At 42.6% G+C, this 25995-nt stretch overlaps 1 protein-coding gene across 1 annotated transcript; it reads right to left on the minus strand.

Annotated features, from left to right (window-relative positions):
- Positions 1–2352: 2352 nt before the first annotated feature.
- CRTAP (cartilage associated protein) lies at positions 2353–25068 on the minus strand. The gene is made up of 7 exons (XM_058019066.1): positions 24540–25068; positions 21035–21184; positions 20272–20443; positions 17696–17824; positions 16614–16759; positions 14556–14639; positions 2353–2694 (listed from the first exon to the last, which is right to left on the minus strand). Exons 1-7 carry the CDS (start codon positions 24984–24986, stop codon positions 2635–2637), a joined length of 1188 nt encoding a protein of 395 aa, XP_057875049.1. The 5' UTR covers positions 24987–25068; the 3' UTR covers positions 2353–2634.
- Between the last annotated feature and the right edge of the window lie 927 nt (positions 25069–25995).

The following is a 25995-nucleotide window of genomic DNA, read 5'->3' on the forward strand; positions in this document are numbered from 1 at the left end:
CAACAGGCAACACCTGTTTAGGAGCTTTATACACGAGCAATTTCCACACAGGATGTACAGCCATGGGACACCTGGGGCTCAGGAACCTGAATTACAACCATCACTCTTGGAGCCTTTGAGGTGTTGCACTGCAGTGCCTACAGACACAGCACACAGGAGCTGGGACACCACAGGGCACCACAGAAACAAACAGCCAGGCAACAGCCAGAGCCTGGCAGAGCTCTGAAGTCGGTTTGGTAAGTGGTGATAGCAAAAAAGTGAACTAAAAATGCTGTAAGACAAATGTAGATGGATACATCCATCTCCAACCAGCTCCTCATCCTTTAATGGTGGGATTTCTGGATTTGAATGCAAGAGTATCAAAGATGAAGATATTAGCTGTCACAGAATCACAGGATCAATATTATAAACTGCAAGGGACTCACAAGGATCATGGGGTTCAACTCCTGGCCCTGCACAGGATACCCCAAGAGTCACACCACGGGCCTGAGAGCATTGTCCAAACTCTTCTTGAGCTCTGTCAGGCTGGTGCTGTGACCACTTCCCTGGGGAGCCTATTCAGTGCCCAAACACCCTCTGGGGGAAGAACCTTTTTCTAATATCCAACCTTAATCTTCCCTGACACATCTTCAGGCCATTGCCTTGTGTCCTGTCACTGGTCACCACAGAGACCAGGGCCTGTCCCCTCCTCTTCCCCTCACAGGGAAATTGTAGACTGCAATGAGGACTCCCCTCATCACTGGCTGAGCTCCTGAGGACAAAATCTGGAGTTGTCCATCAGTCTGGAAGGCAGAAGGACAGAAGGCGACTCCAGAGCAGGAACCTCTCCTTTGAGCATACATACACCTCTAACAAGAGAAAACTAAGAATAAATTGGAGAAGCTACCCCAGTAGGATAAGACATGAATTTCATGGGGTAAAGTGATGGTTTACAATCAACTGCTTGTAAAGAACTTTTAAAAGCAAATTTCAATTCTTAGATAAAGTGGCAACGAGCGGAGTGCTAATATTGTGCAGAACAAAACCGCGAGGAAATGAGATACATCCAACCCTCTGTCAGTTCAAGGCACACAGCAAGCCAGATTCTGGTCTCCTCACCACAAGCTGAGCTGGGCAAATCTCCTCAAGTTGAAAGGCTCTGGATGGATTTTCAAATCTCCTCAAGTTAAAAGGCTCTGTTTTAATTTTGAGATTAAAACAGTCTGCCCATCAACTTCAGTGGATGAGTTGTGATTTATATTAAAGCGGTTTAAAAAGTCAGTCTGATCTTCCAAACACCTTTCACACTCAAATTCAAATGTTTCATTGCTGTCATATGCTGAAGGACAATGAAACCTCATCCTATGGATTCTCCTTCTTATTCCCTATAGACACTCAATGGTGTAGACTATTACAGCTTATATAAACTACAGGAGCAACTACTTGTCAAGCTAATGTAGATCATGTTTTGCCTTTTTAAAAACTCAAAGCAGTTTAAGGGTTTGTAATTCACTTCCATTCAGCTGAATCACAGTTCCACCATAGGAGGTGAATGAATGCTCATCTCCCCTTGATGAAAGCAGGATGAAACCACTTGGAGGGCTTGATCCTTGAAAACAAAAGAGGAAAGCACAGGATGAAATCCTGTATCCTTCTCTCAGTTCAAAGGGATTTTTGGTCTTCAGTAGACTTAGGCACTAATTCATTGCCCTTCTCCATCACACCTTTTTTGGTCTGTACCAATATTTCTGTATTGGATTCTGCTGTACAGTTAACAAAAAGGACAGGAATTCACATGTAAATATTCTTCATTATTCTACTGAAAATCACCTCAGTTTCCACCTGTACTTACCTTTGGATGAAAACTATGCAGATAGTCCCACCAGGCTGAAAAAACCACACAAGCTATTTTTTTACAGACGACAATACTAAATTAATCAATCATCAGTATTTCATACAAGACTGGCCACACCTCAACAGGGACTGTTTTGACAGAAAGAGTAAAAAACTGGTAGGAAGAAAAAAATATTTTTATTCTCAGTTTCACATAGTGGAATTTAATTTAGCTTTCAAGAAAGATCAACACTGCTCTCAGAATTCTTTAAGCAATGTTTACAAGATCATTAGTTATACTTTGTTAAACACCTCATTTCAGCTATTCAAATGCACCTTAATGTTGTTCAGGTGCACTGGGACTCATTATCACTTTATTCACCATCACGTAAAAAGACATATATAAATAATACAATTCATAGCTCATAAAGAGGAACTGTTATGTCTTCCATAGTTCATAATCTGACAGAAGTTCTTGAGAATTTAGCTGTACGAACAGCACTGAAATGATGAACCTTAGTGTTATTCCAATGATGAACCTTAGTGTTATTCCAGAAAACAGAAATGTTTTCTCTTTGTGCAAGGGAAAGAAAGCTCAAGGGGAAACTCATGTGCACCAGTTCTGCAGGGTGAGAAGGCATGCTCACAGAAGAGTCAGTGCAGCACGAAGTGACCTTTCAGGAGTGGATCTTGGGACAAAAGGTGCAGCTCAAAGAAGCACCTTTGAGGTATATCTAACTGGACTACAGGCGATCAAAAACAATGGTAAGGAGCAATGGTGAGTCTTCACTTCTGTAAAATACTTCCTGGTGGTTTCACTCATCAGGATTCCTTCTTTTCCTCCACTTCTAACAGCTCATCAAGGAATTCCACAACTTCACCCTAGAAATTATTAAATTTAAAAGAAAGAAATTAACCCCAAAACCTGGTGGGAAATTTCTGCTATTTTAATAAAAAAATAAACTGCAATAATAGTTGTGCAAATATTTTTAACACCCTCCATGCAGACACTAGTACAACAAACCCATAAAATACAGGTAAATGGTCCATACCAGTGTAGCCCAAGACTTGCAGTGACACAGACCTTAAAAGGAGAACAAGTTATATACACTTCACAGTAAATCCTCTCATACTTTTACAGGTACTTAAATAGACAATGAAATCTTCACACTTAGAGAGGAATAAATGTTTAAAGCACCTGTTAAATTAGGAAGTTGTTAGAATCCCATAAAACATTAAAAAATTTTAGAAAGCTTCAAAATTCAAAGCCAAAGCATTTTGTAGAACCATAACTTTGACTTTGTATGTCTGCTCTAACCTTTTACATTCCCTGTCACACCCTTCAACACACACCTTCTCCATTTTCAACCACGGATCTTCACAAGCCATGCTTCAATGCAGCAAAAATGTGAAGAACCAGAGATACTAGAATGTTTTCCATACTGGAAACAAATAGACTGGATTTAGATTCAGACCAGAAAATTTACAAGCTGGAGCTAACAGCTTACACAGGGTACCAACACAATGTAGCAATCTAACTTTATTTAAACTACTCCTAATGTAGTTCTACATCCTATACCTTAGTTAAATGTCTTCCTGCATTCCTGTGGCGTTTGTGAGGTCCCCAGGACAAGTGAAAGATGAGGAATCTGACTCCATGTTCTCAGAAGGCTGATTTATTATTTTATGATATTATATTATATTATATTAAAGAATGCTATACTAAAACTATACTAAAGAAAAAGAAGGATACAGACAGAAGGCTTAACAAGAATGAATAATACGAACTCGTGACTCCTCAGAGTCTGACACAGCTGGACCATGGTTGGTCATTAATTAAAAACGATTCACATGAAACCAATCAAACATGCACCTCTGGTAAACAATGTCCAGACCACGTTCCAAAGCAGCCAAACAGAGGAGAAGCGAATCAGATAATTATTATTTGGATTTTTCTCCAAGGCTTCTCAACTTCCCAGCAGAAGAAATCCTGGCAAAGGGGTTTTTCAGAAAATATCAAGGTGACACATTCCAGCCTGAGTACTCTGGGATGATACAGCTCCACTGGTGGAACTTACTGTCCTGTCAACAAACTACAGCAGCTGAGCTAAAACCTTCTGTGATCGCTTTCAGCACAAGGTAACACCCTCAGTGGTGCAAAGCAGGTGGTCAACAGCAACTGTGCAGCAGCATATCTGGGTCAGGATTGAAGGCACTTGAGACAGTAATTCATGTTTGGACTCAAGTGTTTATTATTTCTTATCAGTAAAACAGTCTCACTACTGTGAGTTCAGCAGCTTTTCATTAGAAGGCACAAAATGGCCAACAATCCCTTGTTACAAACTCTTTTAAGACTAAACTATCTAATTAAGAACTGACACCTAGTTATTTTCCCTTTTAACCCAATAGCTGATCCCAAAGAGCTACAATGAGGACTTCTCTGCCCAATTACAAAATGCCATCCAAATCCATGAAGAAGAAGGAAGAAGAAGCATGAAGCACAATCCCAGGACAACACCCTGTGCCCTCCACCTTGCCTCCATCCACAACACACTAAAAACCCCAAAACCTAAATTCTCACCAAGTGATACACCCACACTACTCTCTATAATCTATTTCACGCTTTTGTGGATTCTAGTCTATCTTGAAATCTAGGAAACTTTCTCCATGAATGAGGGCCAAAGTCAGTGCTCCCTGGGGTCAGGGCTCCCCAGAGCAGACAGAGAAATATTCCTGGTGCTCTGGGTTTCCACAGCAGCATCTCAAACTCCTCAAAACTGCCTGTAGCAGCCCATCTGCTGGCACCCTCAGAAACATAAGTATTTTCTGGTCTGCCTTCCACACACAGTTCAGAAACACTGCCTGAGAGGAGAGACCCTGTGGGAATACCTGGGCCCATCCTCACTTTTTGATATGACTTAAAGTAGAGAGATGCAGATGCTCAATGCTGCACTTCCAACATTTTAGTCTAGTAATTACAATGTTCTGATAAACTTTGGTTTCTTTAAACCTTTCTGTCCTTTCTTTCTTGACAGAAATCGATGGTCTAAAAAAGTCTTAAGATGTCATTTAAGTTTTTTCCAAAACAAATTGTCATTTTCTGCTAGAAAACTGGATCAGCTCATACTCACTCTCATATTTAAATTAATGAGAACATCTACCAGTTATCTTAAAAGCAAGTCATCCTTGTTTGGATGCTCACTTTCCTTCTTTACTTCACCACCCATTCCAAGTCTGTGAACTGTATTGGGCTTCTGAGTCTGCTCAATTGATGTTTACAATCCCAATTACATTTTTATCACATTTTTGTCTAAACAGGCATTCCTTAGAAAGACAGCATCTTCTAGACACATTCTGAGACTCAAAATTTTACTGTTTTCTATTCTGGTAAAAAAAGGGCATTAAGTATTAACATCACAGGTTTAGGAAGTATGACTAGTCAGGAGAGAAATAATGAAACTAAGCAAACAACAATGAAAGTAGGAGGAAAGCTGGCTGAAATAATTGCTGTTCTTATTCCCTGCTTCACAGTTCTAGCTCAAAAGACCACTGAGGTTTTGAAACTATGAAGTGATTTTAGCAAATCCTGAAGGATGGCAATTTGTTCAAAAGATTTAAGTATCCAACACATTATTGTCACACTCATCACTAAGACATAATTTTTCAGAAGACACACAACATACAGACAAAATTCAAGTTTTTGATTTCTGGTATGTTTTCAAATCCAGAAACATGTAAGAGATGAAAAAGGATATTTAAATGCAACAATATTAGGAAAAAAAAACCCTAAACAAACCTGAAGTCTGAAATCTCTAGTGTCTGAAACTGAGCTCTAAAGGAAAACATTGCAGAAGCTATTGTGGTCTAATTAGATGTACTGAGGAATAAGAGAGGTTGAAATATGGCAAAAATATAAAAACAGTTGCTGAAACAATATACATAAAATATGCTGCAATACAACTGAGTAATTGCCTGGGTGTTGGTTATTTTGGAAAAGGCAAAACCTCCAGATTAAAGACAAACAAAACCCCAGTTAAAACATTTTTGCCTGTGCCTTCACAATCAAAATGTGAAACATTTGCAAGTTGTCACTGGAGAGGTTGGCAGCCCAATGAAGAGGTGGTAACTCTGCCCCAGAGAAGGAGATCACATTGTCACGCTGGCAGCTGTGCAGGGGCCAGCACTGTCCTTGTTCCATCAGCACTCACTTCACACTGCACAGACACCTCTAGCTGAGCTCAGCACATATTCCACAGATGCTCATTCCAGGGAAAGAAGCCTTCTGCCTGCTGATGTCCAGTAACTTCCTGCTGATCTGTGCCTGCAGACCTGGGGTCTGAAATGAGTCTTTGACACGATTTACTCCCTCAGTGAGGCCCAGTCCCTCCTGTCACCGGCTGTGCTCTTTGGTTCCTCCCTACCTTTACAGGAAGAACATCCCATTTCCCATGCTAAATCGGGTGCAAACCCATAATTCTTTCCACTGCCAGCCACCCGAGGGCACAAGGGCCAGCAGCTCCAAGGCAGGAACACAAACACACGGCTCCAGCCCAGGGCTGATGTCAGTGCTGGTGAGCAACCCACCGCCCAAAGCGAAACAGAGATTTTTGGAGTTCACTTGAATTAACAATATGAATTAAGCATTTAAAGTTTAGCCTGTAGAACTATATGTTGAATTTTAACCTTTTTACTTAAGAAACTTCTGCCATGGTGCAAAGGGCATAGGAAAATGCAAATTTCTGAAGCTTCTTGCATAAAGAACAATACCAGAGAAGACCAAGGGATGCAAAGAGCCCAGATTAAGGGACTCCTCTGTCTCCAGGATAATCAATGTAGTATATGGTAGAGATAATTCATGCTATATATGTGTATAAAAATATTGTAGAATCTAAGGTATGTATGTCACCCTGGCTGGGAGCAGAGTCTCATGTTTACTGAATTAATTCCCGGACAATGTTAAGATAATATCAAGATATCAATATCAATATCTATTTGTTAACGTAGGAAAGAAACCTTCCTGGCCATGATTGATAGTTTCTGTGGAATGTCTAAATCACTCACAGGACCTGCACCTGGGAAGATTACATCTACCGTACTCAAAAACCAGCATCACTCTGCTACATACCAATACAGGCTCTGCCGAGGTGCTCAGACATCCGTCTGGACCCCTGGACCTACCTTTGTCTATTTCTGCACGTGTATGGATCCAGTTCTACATGTGAAGAGACACAAAGGAACATTCGGTCATCCCTGCCTCAGGCAGAATAAACTGTATATAAGCTAACTGCTTGAAGCATTCGGGGTGAACCACTGGGGAAACCCTGCCACTTTGTCAGTCGGATCTCAGTTCACCCAGCGCCTGCACCCGGGGCTGACGCTGTCTTGGCTGTGGTGGTCTTTCGAAATTCTGGTTTTTTGTTATCGATCCAATAAATCTTTGCTAAATTTTTTTATAAATTTGGCTACCAATTTGATAATTTATAACAATCAAGGCTGATAGACTACTCAGATAAGCACCAAGGCACCAAAAGCGCATGCACAAAGGAGAAAAGTTCAAAAGTTCAGTCATGAGGAAGCCCATAATCTCCAGCCTCAGAGACCACCAGAGACCCCTGCGCGACCACCACAGCAAACAATGCATGCCCACAAGGGCGTGGATGAGGACAGGCGGGGCCAGGGGTTGGATATGCATGGAAAGCTGTGCAATGTATTGCATATGGAACACCTTTGTGAATAAAGATGTGAGGCTCGGGGCACAAGTTTTCAGAGAGCTATCTCGCTTGTGCCGGGCACTGACATACATACCCACTATATAACTATATCTGCTTGTGGAGTGTGAAAAGTGCATATTATATGGCTCTATGCATATATTTACCATATGTATTTTGATGTATTGATTAGTAGTGCTGTATTAACATTTTAATAATAGATGTAGTCTTGTAATTAGAAGGTAACTTTTGTAGTTAAAATAAGAACTATGTTAGTGGGATTTTTTTTTTAAAGAAAGGAATGAGGCACTCGCACCAGATAGCAGTCCCAGGACACCTAAATCTTTCAGGGAAAAGAATTTACTGTCTTCTTATCAGAAGAAACGAACTTCTTCCCACCCAGAAGGCGCTGTTAGAATTAGAAGGAAGAAGTTGACAATGACCAGACAGAATCCTGTATTTGAATGGAATTTATGCATCATGTATGAAGTGCATGAATATGTAACGGGCTATTGTTCTTAAGGGTTAATCCTTTGTTAACAGAGATCCTTTTTTGGGCTGGTGCTGCCCAGAAAGAGGTACCCGGAGATCCGTAACTCTTTGTCTCTATTGTCTCATATTGTCCTAATTCAATTTGTCCAAACTGTTATTACTCTAATTGTGTTACTAATTTTTTTTACCATTTTATTACTACTAAACTTTTAAAAAATTTAAAAAACAAGTGATTGGCGTTTTTCACATGGGGTTTATTTATTCCGCGTATTGCTTCAAAAGGGCGATGCAGATCTCTGGCTGCTAGGTAGGACATCAGGAGGTGAAGTCTGGCTGGCTTGGGACAAGAAGGGTTTGCTGCCATGCCAGTAGAGGGGTGACAGTCAGGCAGCCCACAAGTGGGAAGCACACACACCTGGGCTGCTTGGCCAGCTGCAGGGAAGCGTTTCCTCCCTGCCCAGCCCTCGGTGCACAGTTGTGTCTTCCAGGTTGGCCAGGTACGGGCTGAGCAGCTCTGTGGCACCCCACAACCTCCCTCCCTGTGCTTCCAACCTCTTCCCTCTCCCAGTTAGTGGAAAGTGGGACTGACAGACCAAGGTTGTATGGGAAAAGACGGAACAGGTACAGCCTGAAATATGAGAGGTGTGATATCAAGCAGAAAGAGGGGAATGTTCCCAGACTGGTGTGAGTGGCAGGAGGAATCAGAGAAGCTGATCTGTCCAACTGGAACCTCTAATTATCTGTTAGATATGTAAAGTGAGCACCCTTGGCATAGATTAACAATGGAACAGAGGCACAGACAGAAAGAACAAGTTGTGTGCCCCACAGTAATTGATTCAAGGTTTTACTGAGGATATGTGAGTAGGTGTATTATAATAAAAAAATAATTTTAAAACAGAGTTTTTGGTCAATTCTGAATAAGCTAAGCCAGGCTAGTGAGACTGGGGCACCATCTTACGAGAAGGTAGAGCACCGGAAAAAAAAAAGAGACCTAAAAAGGAGAAGAATGCAAAACTCCTCACTTAGTACCTCAGTGTACTGAGTGTCCAAGACCATGATATACATTGGGCCAGGCCCTTCCTTATGCAACATTAAATGTCACATTCACACTCACAAAACACAGCTTTTTTGGAGAAACAGCTGTAATTTGGAGACTCCTAGCCAACTACCAAAATAAAACAGCAAAGAGGAAGAGCTACGAGTACCTGGCTCTGCTATGGCACACTTGAGGCTGATGGTCCAGCGCCAACTTCTCTTTCAACAGCATCATTTAAAACCAGCAGCAAGCAGCAGTTGCACTGCCCACTGACAGACCCAGACCCTTTGCCACTGCTTGCAATGACTGCCTGCTGCAAATGCCAACATTAATCCTTCATGGGTCCTCGCCTCCACCTATAATCTGTTCTGCCATTTCTCAGTGTGGACAGGAAGAGTTATGGGACATAATTAACTTTCTTGTAATAACCCACATTTTCCAACACAGATCTGCTGATGGCCTCTCCTCTAGGGATTCCATATGTACTGCAGTGGGATATCCCATTCTTCAGGGAAGCAACAGAGAAGACAACAAAAGACAGTGCTCTAGAATGAATTAAGATCCACAGAAAATTATTACTCTGCTTTTATGTGTGATTACCAGTGAATGAATAGGAAACAGCTTTTATTCTACCTCATCCAACAAACAGCCTTAAGAGAAAACACACAGAGCATGAAGAATTGGCTGGATCTTTGTTCCCTTATAATCTATGACCTAAATAGAAAATATTTATCTCACAAAATGTCCCTTGTTGTCGTTCAGAGCAAAAATCAAATTTTGCTAGAGTTCAAAGACCTCAATGATTGGAAACTTGTTCAACAGTGAGAACAACAGATTTGATTCACCCATGTACTGGGTGTAGGTGATCAAGTTGTGATAGTGAGAAGGGTGGCCTCTAGGTGAGGATCTAGCAGCCCTGTAATTAATTATTGTCCTGTAACTGCCCTGGTAAGCAATGGGAGTAGTCACAATGATTAGGTTCTGAAAACCAGCAGATTTTGTTCAAGAACAAATAAACACCTTGCAAGACTGAAGACAAAGGGTTGGTATGGATGACTGTGAAGGACATTTGCTCCATGGACCTGACAGAGCTTGCACATACAGACCACAAAGGCCACTGGCCAGCAATGTTTTGGAGAGGGAATACATTATTTCAGGGTAACAGTAAGGCATGTGTCAATGAGTGGCTCAGCCTGAAAGGTTTATTCAGCCTTCAACCAAGAGCGAGTTCCTTGATCTAACCTTCAGTTAAAATCTGAGAGTTAACTGTAACCACCTCAAAGCCCTGCCAGAACTTCCATGAGCTACACAGTCCAGGCTGGACATTCCTCACATTCTAGCTGGGGAAAAATATAAGAAAATCCCTCAATTCTTTGTGCAGAAAAATTATTTGACCCTTAACTTATTTCTTTTTCAGATACTTAGTCCACAGTGTGACCAACTACCACATGCTTATAGGGCTTTTTGGTTTTTTCAATATTAAGAGAGCTTAGTTGTTTTTTACATGAATATTAACAATTTCTCAAATATTTTTCCATTTCACTTCAACTATATATTCTGAACCTTTAACTGTTTTTTCCCATATATTATGGGAGACTACAGTACTCTGCAGTTATTACAGCAGTATTTTACAGTAAACCAGTAAATGTGCTTTCCTTTTAAGTTACTTATAAAGCCTATAAAACACGAGTCAACCCAATTTCAGAGGGACTTCAACATTGCTCCAATTGCACTGAAAGCAGAAGCCTTCCAGTGGTCCTGTTTCTGAGCTCTGCTTATGCTCTCCTGCCTGCTTTATGTTGCATGCAGAAGTGTAAGAGAATCTGGGCAGCAGAAGTTCCTCCTAATGCCAGTACCTGCAGCTTGGGACCATCCATTTGAGCCCAACCATGCTGGCAGCTCCCCATGCAAAGTGGCTTAAATGGCAGGAGGAACCCCTTTGACCAAGAAACACATCCAGCAGTGCAGAAGCAAGAGGAGAAAGCAGGAAGACCCAGCCATATGGGGAGAATCTCCACTGGACAATGATGACGGCAAAAAAAGAAACAACCCCATCTTCTTTCTTCTTTAAAAAAGTGTGTGTTGAACAGAGACCAAAACACTGCCCATTAGCAGGCATCTCTCTCAGAAACAGCTGCCCCCAGCTCCTCTCAGGGCAGCAGTGCTGCTGGAGCTGTGCTGGGCTGAGGTACCAGGCAAGGCAGGGTTTACAGCACTTAAAACTTGCTGGTACAAGCACACTCATGTAAATCATTTGAACACAAGCAAGGAGTGAGTTAATAAAGCTCAAATTATGTTGTTAGCAATTCCCAAACAGAAAAATAGGCTGAATTCACATTACTATTTGCTATCAGTACTCCACTGAGGCCCTTGTGTTTTGATGCTATTCCTTATGTCCTCTTTCCACCAGTCACATTGGTTCAGTACTTCCTCTTCTTTGCATTACATGGATGAAACACAGAGAGTTTTAATTTCAGCCACTACACAAATGGAACACATACTATACACAAATAAAAAGAAAGATGTCCAAAAAAGTGGGTAAAAACTGCCAACAGCTTTTCACCTACTGATTAAGTACTGAAAGAAAAATCACATTGTCAGCTCATCCCCGTCAAATATTTGTGGTTCTTATGTAATTTAGAACAGCTAAGTAGCTATGTCCCCCCCAAAAAATTCCGTAAGAACATTGATTTTATGGGCCAAAAACATGTCTCATACAATTAGTGTGGCGCTGGAGTTACATCTACACTAGCTGAGAGTCTGGCTCTTAACAGCATCTCAGTTTGCCACTTCAATATGTGCAGTACCAGGAGCTGTATCCATGATAGCCTTGATACATTACACATCTGAACAGAAATTAAGAAGCTTGTCTATCCATGGCCAACCAAGATGACAACACTGTAATGTTCTTTTAACTTCCCTGTGGAAAACTGCAAGGATATTTAAGAATAATTACTTTTTCTTAAAAGTAATTTGCAGCTAGCTGGCACTAATATTCTGTCACCTCCACTGTGTTAAATGTTTGAATTAAGAGTTTTTCATTTCCTTGTGGAAAAAAATTAATACAGTAACACAAGCAGGACAGTATTTCTTGAAGTAACATATGCAAAAATCATTACTGCCTGTTCCATCCTCTGCAATTACTGCTATGTATTCCTGAAGAAGCCAAATGTTTTCACTCTCTTTGGTAAGGGGTATTTAGAAAGACACATGCATGATCTGGGCTACAGGAGCACAAAGTCTGGATAAAATGAGATTCTCCACTTGAAAATAATGGCACTCACACAGGAAGTGATCCTCCTGCCACATCAATCCTTTTGCTTCCATCAAGGGAAAAAGAATTATTTTTTCCCTGCAGATTATCTTGTAGGCTATCTTACCAGCCCACGAGAAACTTCACAAACAGCAAATATGGACCACAGAAACTCACAGAAAATATGGCCTATGGCCCAAGGAGCACATGGTTTAAATAAACAGAGTGCACTTAGAAGAGAGCTTGCCTCCATCCTTAACAATTTTCAATAAAGTTTTTACTGTAATGCCTTATCTGGGGTTTTCATCAGTTTTCAACATTCCTATGGAACAAACTTTTCTATCCATGCCAGGAGAAATATTAAACAAAATAAAAAATTCCACTTATACTACCAGGTCCTGCCCATAGAGCAGAAACTGCAAGGTAGTGGTTTCACCTTTGTGTTATTCCTGCTCTGTCTGCACTGCCTGGAAGTCTCCTGCAGCCAAAGACAAGTTCTGGTAGCCAGGGATTTATGAGTTCACTACCAGAAGCCAGAGCCAAACCAGAGGCATGGACAGCCTCCATCCCCCCCAGGTTTTTGGGCCCTAGCAAGGGAGGGCACAGAAGCCCTTCAGCTTTTCCCCTGAGGAGAAGAAGAATGGTAACTTTCCTAAACAAAGAGAGTGTGAGGTAGGGGTATCTGCAGCATAAGCAGGCCCAGTAATTTTGGTTGTTTAACCCAAACATATAATCCAGTGTAATGTGACTTCCTTGTCAGCCCAAAAGTTTAACTGAGGTTTACACTGCACCACCCTCCTGCATATTGCAAGGCCATTTGTAATTGCCCTGGTGAGAGGGGCTGCAGGAATGAATGCCGGCAGCTGAATGCTTGTTTATTCTACACACAGTGCTGGAGACTGACGATTGCTCCATAACCCCTTCTCCTAACAACACATGGGGGAAACCCTCAAAAAGGGCTTCTTCACCCCCCCACTTAATTACTCATCCCTGTGTTTTGAAGTAGCAGATAGGAAAGAAGGAAAAAAGTACAAATTAAGTTGATGCCTAACATAAGAAAACATCATGGACAAAGCACAAACCAACAAGGGAATATAAAAAGTGCTCAAGTATTTCACACCTTGATGAAAATCCATACAGACTAGTCCTCTTTAAGCTTAACCTTAAAGCAAGCTTATTAAACTGTCTTTCAGGGGGTTTCATCCCAATGGAAAGTCTTCCTGAAGTCTGGTAACCTTGCAAAGGAATTTTACATAGAGTTGTTTTCAGATCACAAGAATACTGAAGGCAGCACAGACATTACTTCTCTGCTGTAAAAGGTTCTCACTCCCTATGTGTTGGATAACAAAAATTGAAAAGGTGTTTTCATTTTTTAACATAAACTATCTTCTAATCATCTTTCTAACTAAAAAAGACCTTGGCAGTGCTCATTACAGATACCCTTGCCTCATGTCACAGCTGAGCACAGCTCTGTCTTTGTCAATGCCAGCAACATTCCATCATTTGAAGATTTTTCTAAACCTCTAAATGAAAGGACCCAAAAACAAAGCAAAAGGCAATCCAAAGCCTCCCATGAATTATACTTTAATTTCCGTTGCGGAAGGAAATGCCCTTTCAACAATTAAACTATTTTTCTTGCACCAAAGTAAAAAAAATCCCTTCTTACATATTTTCCAGTGTAAATAGTAGTCATTATATGTTATTTGACCATGAATTCCAACCATCCAAAAAGCATTACTGGGTGACCAAAATGCCACTGAGTAGAAAAAAATAACAGATAACAAGACTTCCTTTGGACAAAAACTACAATTTAGGTGGTTATTCTGGACAAAATTGTAAGGACCTTTAAATCTAATTTAAATAACATTTCAGAAAAAAAAAAAAAATCCACACCCCCTCCCAGGCTCCCCAAAACACCAAACCCAGAAAAACATTTGGTTTAAAGATATATGCACCATTTCTCTGCCCCCTGGTGTTACAATTCGAAAACTGGGTTTCCTTTCTTTTCTGTGGGCTCAGTGCATTATACATTTACCTTTGTGTTAATTCTGTCCATTTTTTTTTAATGGTACATGATGTTCTTTGGGTTTGTTCTTATATTCCACTTACCAAACAAAAATTCATTATAAATTGGTCGTGGTTACAAGAAGATTTTTCCATATTAGTGAAACCCTGGAATTACAGCTATGTATCATCTTCACTTTAAACGTGATTGCTGCTTTTTTCACCCTGATTTCATTTCTGGCAAACTCACCTCATCATCATCCATCAGATGTTCCTTCGCGAATTCATACAATTCCAGCTGGAGCGTGGTAATGTTGTGGTACCGAACTGCCTCCTATCAAAAACCCCAAATTTCTGTTACTTTAGGGTAGCAAGACAGGCCAGTGCCATCACATGCCTCCTGAAACCATCCCAGGGAGGTCACACCCACACCTAGCAAAGGCAGATCCAGGCAGTGATGAGAAAGGAAACAGCAGAACAGCAAACAGCCCATTCCAAACTCTTCTGAGGATCTTCCTAAGCACAGGCTTCCTCACTGCAAGAACAAAGCACTCTCCTCCTTCTCATGTTTCAAAGCACTGGCAGGCCTGAGAATAAGGCATGAGGCTGCCAGGGCTGAGCAGCAGCCTGTGTCTGCATTCCAGTGGGCTTTGGACAGGAGAAAGGCGCTGTCTCCCTGTGCTGGCTGTGGCAGCAGGCAGTTCTGGGAAAGAGACACACAGAGCTGTTTTGCATGATAATGACTCACCAGCCTGAGCCCGGGCTAGGGAAACTCTGCAAGGTCACTCACCTGTCCCTCCTCACTTCCCCACTGCACAGGGTAGCTCAGTCTCATAGTCTCACATTTGTGAGTACCAGCTGCCATCTACTTCGATTATTCCATTTAACTCCTCTTGGGGAAGAAAACAGGAGACTCCCTCTTTCACAAGAACATCTAAAGGTCAGTGCCAGAGCCAAATGTTGCTGTCACCCCATTAACACTTTTAGAAAATGTACCAGAGGCATTATGGTTTTCGAGGCAAGTGATTAGGACAGCAAGCAACTTCTGTTTACAGCTACACAGATCAAAGTACAAGAAAATACAGCTGTGTGCATTTAATATTTTAAAATCAAATTATCTGTAGTGCCCAGCTCCAGAAGTCATCAATGAAACATTCAGGGTGCATGTGTAGGGCCCTTGTTCTGCCCTCTCTGCACTCCTATGTCAAACGTGTCTGCGGTTTGCAGTTTCATACTGTTGCTACCCCTCACTCCCACCACCACCAAACATTGTCTCCAATATGGTTACAAAGCACCATTCTGTTCCCAAAAGCAGTGACAAAGGAGCAGTCCCCTTCCCCTGTGAGCTCAGACTTGCTGCTGCTGCTGCCTGAAAGGACCAAATGCATTTTTGTTGCCTTTTGTCTCAGTTGGCCCCGCAGGGCAGGCCTGGGTTCCCACTGTGCCAATAAAGTGTGTGCTCTAAGAGGCATGACTAGAAGGCACTAAATTTAATTTGTGGAACATGTATTGCTAATGACTAACTAGTTGTACAGCCCATATGACTGATGCCTAAGCAGTCAGTGAGTGCCACAATTTAGCTGCATGACTTAAACCCTGGTAACAAGAAACATTAGAAAGTCCAATTTGATGTCACAGTCCAGGCTGTAAAATTTCCTTGGACATGGAAATTTAAGAACAGCATAGAAACCCATTTTTTAAATAGTCTTCCAAAGTCAGATGACAACTATTGCTGGACAGACTGGTGTCTTCTTTGCAGCAAGCATTTTAATTTAGATAATTAGATAAAATGCAGTCCTGAGCCTCTTTCCATCCTCATCCACCCAACTGTGTTCTAAATGGAGTAAGTGGAAAGCCAGTTTAGCCGGAGTTACCATATTCAGACACATTCCAGTGCCCACAGAACCTGAAATAACAAGCGAGTGGGCAACCATGTGTTGGCAAATAATGATTCACAAAAGCCTGAATGTCACTCAGAGATTTCATCATCAGAGACTTCAGGGGCCAGCTGCTTTATTTGTAGAGGTACATAAAGACATAAATATGCCTAAGTGTCAGAGAAGTACCAGCATGGGTTTACTTCTCATCACATATTATATGCTATCATAGCATGTTTCAACAGAAAGGGAAGAGTTGCAATGGCATTCACTGTTTATATGACACACTGCACCTCTGTGTACAACTTTCTATATGATTTTAATAACAGGACATGTTAAACTCCAGAACCAGAAGATATCTCACGTTTTCCCACTGAATTTCAGAGAAATATTTGAATGTGTCAAGAAGGCATTTTAGGTAATCCACCTACCGATCTGGGCTGAAAATCCTCCTCTTTAAGTCCCCACTTGTCTTTGTGGTACTGGTAATAGACCATGTTCTGTTTCATTACTTCATCTTTTTCATCAAACAGAAGGTAACTGGCAGCACAAGAAGCTGCATTCTTCATGTCATTCACTAATTGAGAAACACACACCAAAAAAATCCAGGTAAGGTAAATGAACAAATTCCTGTTATTATCTAAGCTCTGAAAAACTCAAATGGAAACACAGCCCATACTCTACCTCCTCACCAGCTGCATAGAGGAAAAAAAAATTGCTCCCCAGAAACTATGTGCTATTTTTGCTCTAAAACACATAAGGCCATGATTCAAAAATCAACTCATCACCAACCTCTGATGGTTTTCTATGAAAATCCTAACCAAATGTTCCTCCCAGGTATTCCAGTATCAACCCACAGCTTGGCAAAACACACTGGGGCATTTATTTAAGAAACAAAAATATATATATATATTAAACCCCTCCCTACTTCTCTGTACTAGGATTGATAAAGAGGGAAGAGTCAGGGTGTTAAGTGTTTAGTCAAACAACACAAGCAAGAGTCATTAATGGATTGATGCTACATGGCTGATGTGCCTTCCCTTCGATATTGGAGCCTGCAGGAACAGCTGTAAGGGCTACATGTGTTCTTTACAGTGCAAGCAGCTCCTCAAGAAACCACAACTTTCACTGGTTAATTTACCTATCAAACATGTCATCACTGAGCAATGAATACTACAATTTCTTTTAAGTGGTCCCCTCTTTCTTCAAAATCCATTTAGCCTCATTCTAAGACGATGATAAGAATCCACTAGGAAAAAGCAAATGGTATGAAATACTCTGTACGTTTGTCTGTGGAAGAAATTCTGTCCCATGTCTGTTAACTACAGCGATAACAGGGAGCAAAAGACACCAGGAAACCTGGATTTTCTGTCCCAGAACATTTTAAAATGCAGATTCTGGAGGGTACTACTTACATTCTGAAGCATAAAATTAGAGGGAAAATATTACAAATGGAATCTGTCCCCCATCATCCAACATCAGTGTTGTTAAAGCACAAAAAATTACTACTTACATTTGTAATATGCAAACTGCAAGTAATGGTACATAGTGGCCACAAATTTTTCAACGACAAAGCCTCCTATAATGGGTGTCAGATTGCTCTCACACTGCACTTTGCATGCAAGGACTTCAATATAATGGTCTGGAAGGAAGAAAACAGCAACAGAGGATATGGATAGCACACAGCAAATTGTTATAATCACTCCCATTTAGTCACCCATTAAAATATCTGGCCTTGTAATGCTCTCCTGGGTCCTGTGCATCTGGCTCTTGCTGGATGGAATCACCAACTCCATCTGAAGTGTAAATCAAGTGTTGGTACTAGGCCCTTCTGTAAAAATCTGTGTGCCTGACTTTTAAGGCATCATCAGAGCTGGAATTCCAGAGAGCTGAGCACTGAGGTTTCACTGACACCTACAGGCAGCATGTGGTTGGTGGGATTTACAGAGTATTACACAGTACTGCATTTTGTCCTAGCTGTAAACTTCACAGTGCTTTCTCTCCTTTTCTAAATTTTGCAAACCTTGGCCATTTCATTACATTATTGCACAAATAAGGTCCCCGTGGTGCTGAGGACAACTGTGTCACAGAGAGATACAGCAGGTGATTGCAAAATAAACCTCCAGAGATGGCTGCTCTACAGGCCCAGAGTTTGGATGTTTTAAGGCAGAAGAAAGAGAATATGCTGCTCACCAAAGAAATAAGCCAGGAACATGTAAGTTCACAAGCTTACCCTGTCTAAAAATTGCTATACATAATGCAGGACTGTTGCTATATATAATATAGGACTATAGGTGATTTTATCTTCAAGAAAATACATTTCAAGAAAACTCTCCAGCAAAAAATTTCAAGCATTTTCCGAATACATCACATTCATCAAAAGCACCGAAAATAAATATTTTAAAGACTTAGTTTCCCTCTAAGCCACATTTGGCAGGTGAAAGCAAGTTAGCTAAGCTTGTGCAGCAAATTTCTGACCAAGACAAAAGAATGCTTTTCATCCTGACAATTACTAACATGAAGAACACCGAGGTTAACTAAATATAACTGCTGAAACTAACTAAAAATAACTGGCCAAATGAAATTCCCAGACCCATCTTTTACAAGAGCAGTGGAATCTCCAGACACAGTAGTGCTCAATTCCAGCCAGCAGTTAAAACCAGAGGTGTGAGTCCCTCAGTGATCCCATGCAATGAGCACAGCTGGCTTCCTAACACAACTCTCTGCTCAGTGATAAATACATGCCTAGGGCAAGACCCAAACACTTCTGTTGGACACTTTCTGCTACATCTGCTTCCTGCAGACCCTTGGAGGCAGAATATCTCTCCCAGGAACACGAGCACAATTCAGCCCAGGCTGCGCAAATAAATTTGGGTGATCCTATCTCAAGAGCGAAATACTCGAAATGCAAGAACATTGCCATGGTGACATCATGCAGTAACTCCTGCCTTTCCTTCCCATCACTGCTGCTGGGAATTGTCCTTCCCTTCCAAGGAGGAAGAGGGAGGGTGATAGTAAGTGTCAATCACAGGTAAGCAAACACACTGCTCTTCACAGTGGCTTGGGGACTGTCCTGATGTCAGAGCTCTGACCCACTGGGGAACAAAGTCTGTGTTTCCTGCTTTACCTCCTGCAATTTGTGCTTCACTCTGTATTTGTTATCCTAGACCTCTGCATGTTTTGCCCAAGAGCAAGTCAAGGCTTGAGAAACAGCCTGCAATAGCTATTCCATGTCAGCTGCTCTGGTGGATACCAGCTGCACACCATGATAAACCGAAGCTGCTCATGAATAAACATACTTCACAAAACCTTCCCCTCACCAAGACATATTACGGCTTTAGGAAAAAAAGTTGGAATCATTTTCCTTAGGGCAACTTGAAACACAAAAAGTGCAAGAGAATTTCTAAGTTTATTGAGAAAACATGCAGGCGTTCTCCACAAAAGTATTTCCAACAACACTGAGATGTCAGAGCACTGGAGAAATTACTTGTTTTTTTCTCTGCCAAAGAGCACAGGAGATGTGCATGTGCTATTATGACAACAATCGAAAAAGCTGATGTCCCTTTTCAAAGCAATGGATTTTTATTTTTTTTTGCACTATACACACAAAATACAGATGTTACCTACTAGTAAAACTCTAATGCAGGAAAAATTACAAATAGCCAACAAAACCTTATCATACTTAGGAGAAAGGAGATGCAGATCACCAGACCTACACAAAACACAAAGCTGATTGCAAAGGCAGGCTAACTAACCACTGAGCCTCAAAGTGATACTGAAATGATGGTCAAGAGACCTGGCAGGATGACCACTGCTACCCAGATGGAGCAGTTGTTATTTACACTTCTATGTTACTCTGGCATAGAACTTCCATGCTAATGTAAGATCTCTGTTCCAATTTCCTGATAGACTTCGTTTATGTTACTGATGAGAGCATAAAGTAAACCAGAATTCAAACAGTTTTCAGTGAATCTCACAAACTCCTATTGGCCTAAACTGAGGAACAGGACTTGGGTAACCAATCCTGTGAATAAAATTGAAATGCACTTTGGGGACACCTTTCCTTCATGTTTCAAGGTAAGCACTGACCTGCAATGGAAAGATAGAAGTCTTTAAAGTCTGTGATCTCTCGGGAGCCTTCGCAGGCTGCTATGCAGTCGTCGTAGGCTTTGAAGAACTCGGGAAGAGCCAGTTCCATGTCCGAGATGGACGTGCGCCAGTTGTCACCGTTGTACGCTCTCACCGCCCTGACAAAGAGATTCTGCAAAATTGGCAGCAGTGAATCGGCAGTAAGTGACCCGTGAGAAGTGTTGTGTAAACTCAAACCCAGCAAATGATGTCTCCACATTTCTGGATGAGCTGCTCTCCAGATGATGTGAGAACAAACACAGGAGACTAATGGATTTTAACAGGAATTTCCCAGAGAGCAGAGTATGTCACTCCATTTCCAATCAAAAGAAAAGCCCGCTGGAGAGAAGCAACAGTGTGAGGCTGTGACAGAGATTTTCAATGGAATCTTAAAGCCAAATGTCTGAGCTATTTTCAGCTGTGCCACTACAGCACTCATGAATTTGGATAACCAGGCACCTGCTTGGCCCCAGCAGCAATCTGCATGTAGCAGCTTTCAGGTGTGCCACTCTCTGACTTGCTGTGACTCATTTATAGAACAATGAAGTGCAGCAGAGGTGAGAATTACTGAATGCACCAGGGAGGCAGAACAAAGAAGACTGAGATGACAAAAACAGACTAAAAACTGCGAACACATAAGCAAATGAGACCCCTGAATTTCACCCAATAAGAGGAGTAGCAGAACAGTTCCAAAAGTGCAGACTCTACTGAATAAAAAGCATACCTCATAAGGCTTTATCTCCAAGTCTTTAATATGCTCCTCAGCATCAGGTATGCTCTTATAGTAGGCCATATTTCTTTGCATCATTTCATCATCTGGATGCTTCAGAAGAAATGTGTGAGCTGCTGCAATAGCTTTTGGAAGATTATTAGCCTAAACAGGGATAGGGAAAAGAAGGTGTTAAAAAAAAAAAGATTACTTGGAGAAAACAAAACAAAACAGTTCAACGGTTCACAGTTTTCTCAATGATTTTTCTGGCATTCTCTACACTCATAAATTTACTTCTACCGAGAGCACAGTCTCAGCGTATACAATTGTACAGTAAAACTGACACAACTCCTCTCAGTTTTACTCCTAGCAGAGTGTAAACAATTTAACTTAGAAGTCTATCATTTTTGCAGACAGCATAGATGATTGTTGTAAATCAAAAAGATTAGGTTTTTGCCCCTCCCCTGTTCATAGAGCTGACAAGGCAAAATACCAGGGCTCCTGGGGGTGTTTAATCTCACAGCAAGTACTGATGCTAACCTATGGATAGTAGTCAGGAATCTTCACTGTTTGTATGTGCTTATGTCATTTATTTGCCTAGCAGCACAGAAGACATTATTAAAATAATATATCTTCCTGGTGGCATTACAAAGTGCAGAGACTTGGTCAAGAACTGAGTCCTAAAGCAACTTTCTGAGCCCATTTTTAAATTAACTTTAATCCCTGTTAGATATACTTTGTGACGTGTGCATTTCTCATTTACAACTGCATGTACCAAAGATGTATGTACTTCTGTGTGCATGCCATCTATTATTCCTAAAATTTTATATATATATATATATACACACATGCATATTTTCATAAATTATGTAGTATACATGCACATATTTAGGCAGAGTGAGAAAGCAAAAGTTTAGGGTATTTGTGAACTGTTAAAACCCCTTTTCTAGGCTGTTCAGTGTATTGATGTACAGGCAATACAGAGCTCTACCTCACATGTGAAACAGCTTCTGGCAGCACACGTGTGAAACCATGAGCAAGAGTCACAGTGTGGCACATGCACTCTTCTGCTCACACCCATGAAAGGTGCCCTTTCATTTTGGAAAGGAACCTGAGTTCCTGAGTTGCACAGGAGCAAAACTTGAACCCAGCCACTGCTGCTGTGCTGCTAGGAATGTCTCAGCACTGGAGCTCTGCCAGCTGCCCTTCCTGGCTGTCCCAAAACTGCGTGTTTCCAGTCCGCCCCAACCGTGCTAAATGCAAAGGGAAATCTCAGCTGCACTTTCGTCAAATGCCTGGTTTCTTCTGTGCTCTAGCTGTAACCCTGCTGCTTTGGTAGGCTGACAAATCTCATTTTTATTTCGGTCCATGATTCACTCTTGGTTTTAATTTTCACCTCTTAGGAAAAAAAAAAATAAAAAAAGGTTTTGTAGAAACACACACTAAGTGAACTCAGTGGCTCTGAGAAAGCTCCCTCCAGAGGAGCAAGCAGCAGTGCAGGAGCAGCTACTCCCAGAATCTTACAACGTGGCAGATTTCTCTGTGAGCCCACCTGAATACACACATGGTTACTCTAAAAAATTACATAAAGCATTTCCCTCCCACTTCTTCCTCTACTTTAAATGCTGTTGGGAGGTGGAGGAGTGGTGGAAAGGACATCCCTTTCACAGAAACCACCAGCCAGGAAAAAAGCCCTTTGGATGCAGCAGTTTGTAGCTCTAGAAGGCACATTTAGAACTCCCTGAGAAAGACAAGGGCTCAGAGCCGAACTACAAATCCAGTATGAAACACAATATAAACAACAGACACTAAAGGCAAAACCACCAAACTACTACTGAAACTTAATGCAGATGTGATTGAAAAAGAGTTAAAAGGGAGGGGGAAGGATTCCTCCAATTTCCCTCTCACACTCCTACCTGGCAGTTACTTGACTGTATTCAAAATGATAAGAGATTATAGTTGGTGTTATGTGTACAGTGCAAACTTTGTACATGCCACAAGGGGGGAATTAATAGTTAAATTAAGATAAGAAGAGGAAACATTTGTGGTGATGTCATTTTGTATCCATATACGGCTTTTAGAATTCGAGGAATTCCTGCCCTCTCCAGAGGCTAAAATGTATCAAGTTCTTTGGTATGGTCTTAGGGAAGGCATTAGACCCCAGTGTGATGCTGTGCATGTGGGCGCTGTTCTGGTTTCATGAGAACACATTTCCCTGCGAGTGTTTGGAAAAACGGCTGAGGAAACAGCACTCCCAAAAACAGGGCACAGCAGCAGTTTAGAAGATGTGTGTTTTCAAGAGGCAACCTCAAAATAATGCACAAGCATACAACCCTATGTAATGTATACTGGGATATGTTGGGAGTGAATCCCTAAAAGGGAAAACAATCTAACCAAAGAGCTCAGCTTGTTTCCTCCCCACAGAGAGGCCCTGTTAATCTCAAATGCAAATAACTGCAGCATCTGAGGGGATGGCAGGAGGGATGGACCTTGATATCGAGAACAGAAGGTGAAGATGAGAAGGGAGAAAATAATCAATAAGATCCTGGACAGAAGAAAGATAAGAAGCTAGAACAACAGGATGAAATCTGTTAAGGGAGATGTGTGTCCCCAGTCTTGGCTGACCCAAGAGCAAAAGGTAAATACCATTTCAAGGTATTATAGTGTCCCACTTCAGCAGCCAATTTTTGCTTCGTTCCTTCTTGCAGCTGTAATGAAACTGGAGTTTTCCAGGCATGAGGCTACGGGCAAGTCACAGGCTGGGCCAGGCTGCTGCACTTGAAAGAACTGGACCAGAAACGAGCAAGTGAAGAAGGTGGGCACGCTGAAGGAGAAGAAGCAGTGAAGATCGCTTGCAATAGCAGAGCTGTGACATGAAGAGTCTGAAAAAGGTTCCAGAGAAGGTTAGAAAGTAAGGCAGATGGAAAGAGAGGGGCAGGAATGACACGGCTACTGGACACAGAGGCATCCAGTGGCCAGACCTCTAGGAAGAAGTGGAAGGGCTGTTTCTAGGGGACGTGCTGGATGAGTTGTAAAAATCGAGTGAAGAGGGAGCTGGATGGTATGTGGGTAAGCAGGGGGAAAGACAAGGCACAGGCTAATCCCACTGTGGGTTACAGGAGTGGGAAGAAACAACTGAAAGGTTTGCCAAGGAGAGAATTACAAAGTGTAGGGTTGGCAGCCTAGGGGGGCAAGGAAGAAATGGAGGCGAGGCAGATGAGAGCTGGTGTGGAGGAGGAGGTGATGGGGAATGAGGCTGTGGCCCAGAGTAACCTGCTCCGAGGGCCAGCTGAGAGGTGGGCATGACAGGAGGCTTTTCTAGCATCGGGCGCACGAGGCATTTGGGCACATCACGACACCACGACACTGACAGGCGCTTGGCGTGCCTGGAGGGTGACACCGCACACGGCCAGACTTGGAGAGCCTCCGACAGAGGCGGGGGGAGCGGAGGCAGGACAGCAGAGCGATGGGAGGAGAAAGGAGGAGGGATCAAGGAGAGGCAGCGGGGGGGGGGGCTCACCTTGAAGTAGGCGAACTGCAGGTACTTGTAGGGCTCGCGGCGCTGGAACTCCTCGAGCAGTTCGCGGCCGGGCTGCGCCTGTCGGAAGGCGGGCAGGCCCTGCTTGCAGCGCCGCAGGCACTGCGCCCGCCGCAGCACCCCGGAGAGGAGGCGCAGCTCCTGCAGGGCGGCGCTGCGGGGCGCGGGGGCCGCGGGCGGCGGCGCGGCCGCGCTGCAGTTGCGGTGGCAGAAGGCCTCGCTGTCGCGGAGCAGGCGGTACAGCCGCATGCTGACCTCCAGGTAGCTGACGCTCTCGGGCCAGTTCTCGGTGCTGTACTGGTCCAGCCCGTAGCGGTAGGCCGACTCCAGCGGCATCAGCTCGTCCCGCGGGAAGCTGCGGAAGCTGTAGCGCTCGTACTGCGCGCCCGCCGCCGCCAGCAGCGCCGCCAGCAGCGCCGACACCCACATGGCTGCGCCTCCGACACCGCCACCGACACCGCCACAGCACCACACGGCACAGCACCACGTCGCTGCCGCCGCCGGGAGAGGCGGCCCGGGGCCGGGAGGAGGGAAGGGAAAGCGGGCGGGGCAATGCGAGGGCCGGGCCGAGGCGGAACCGGGGCCGGGGCGGAGGCGGAGGCGGCCCCGGGGAGGAGCGAGCGCAGCGCCGGCTGCTCCGGCCGCCCTCGGGGCCGCTGCCCGGCCGGAGCCGGAGCCGCTTCCAGCCTCAGCCGTGTCTGCAAGGAAACTTTTCCTCAATGTGCTTTCCCCAGTGTCTGTGAGACCTAGGTTTTTTTTGCCGGCCAAAGTTTACGGGTTTTGTTTGGAAAATATATGTTCTAAATCAATCACTTGTACCCTCCAGTTTTATTTTGGTGTGTGTTTATCTGCAAAACCTGTGACATAGGTTCACGCACTCGTATTGTGATGAACGCGTGGAAAAAAAACAAAATAGACAAACAAACAAAAAACCAAACAAACAAAAAAGCCCTGGGCATTATTTCCCTTGAAACTGCGGTTTTAGATATAGTGTTTGTGGAAAACGCCAATCACTTGTTTTTAAAATTTGAAAAGTTTAGTAGTAATAAAATGGCTATAAAAATAGCAAAATAGTTAGAGTAATAAAAATTTTGGACAATCTGGATTAGGACGATATGAGACAATAGAAACAAAGAGTTACAGACGTCCGGGTACCTTTTTCTGGGCAGCACGAGCCTGAAATAGGACACACGTTAACAAAGGATTAACCCTTAAAAACAATAGCCTGTTGCATATTCATACATCTCATACATGATGCATAAATTCCATTCGAATACAGGATTCTGTATGGTAAATGTCAACTTCTTCCTCTGAATCCTAATGGCATCTTCAGGGCAGAGCAAGACAGGAAGAAGTTTGTTTCTTCTGATAAGAGGGCAATAAATTCTCTTTCTCTGAAAGATTTAGATGTCCTGCTATCTCGCTGCGAGTCCTTTCT

The sequence above is a fragment of the Melospiza georgiana genome, chromosome 1, assembly GCF_028018845.1.
Source record: "Melospiza georgiana isolate bMelGeo1 chromosome 1, bMelGeo1.pri, whole genome shotgun sequence".
Taxonomy (NCBI): Eukaryota; Metazoa; Chordata; class Aves; order Passeriformes; family Passerellidae; genus Melospiza; species Melospiza georgiana.

Bases quoted from the DNA above. Each gene is read 5' to 3' on its own strand.
- CRTAP (XM_058019066.1), bottom strand. From the start codon at position 24,986: ATGTGGGTGTCGGCGCTGCTGGCGGCGCTGCTGGCGGCGGCGGGCGCG. The intron at 16,760-17,695 runs GTAAGTAGTAAT...TTTCTCAATTAG, and splicing joins GCAGTTTGCATATTACAAAT to TGAATGACATGAAGAATGCA. The intron at 2,695-14,555 runs GTGAGTTTGCCA...AATAATTTCTAG, and splicing joins ATCTGATGGATGATGATGAG to GGTGAAGTTGTGGAATTCCT.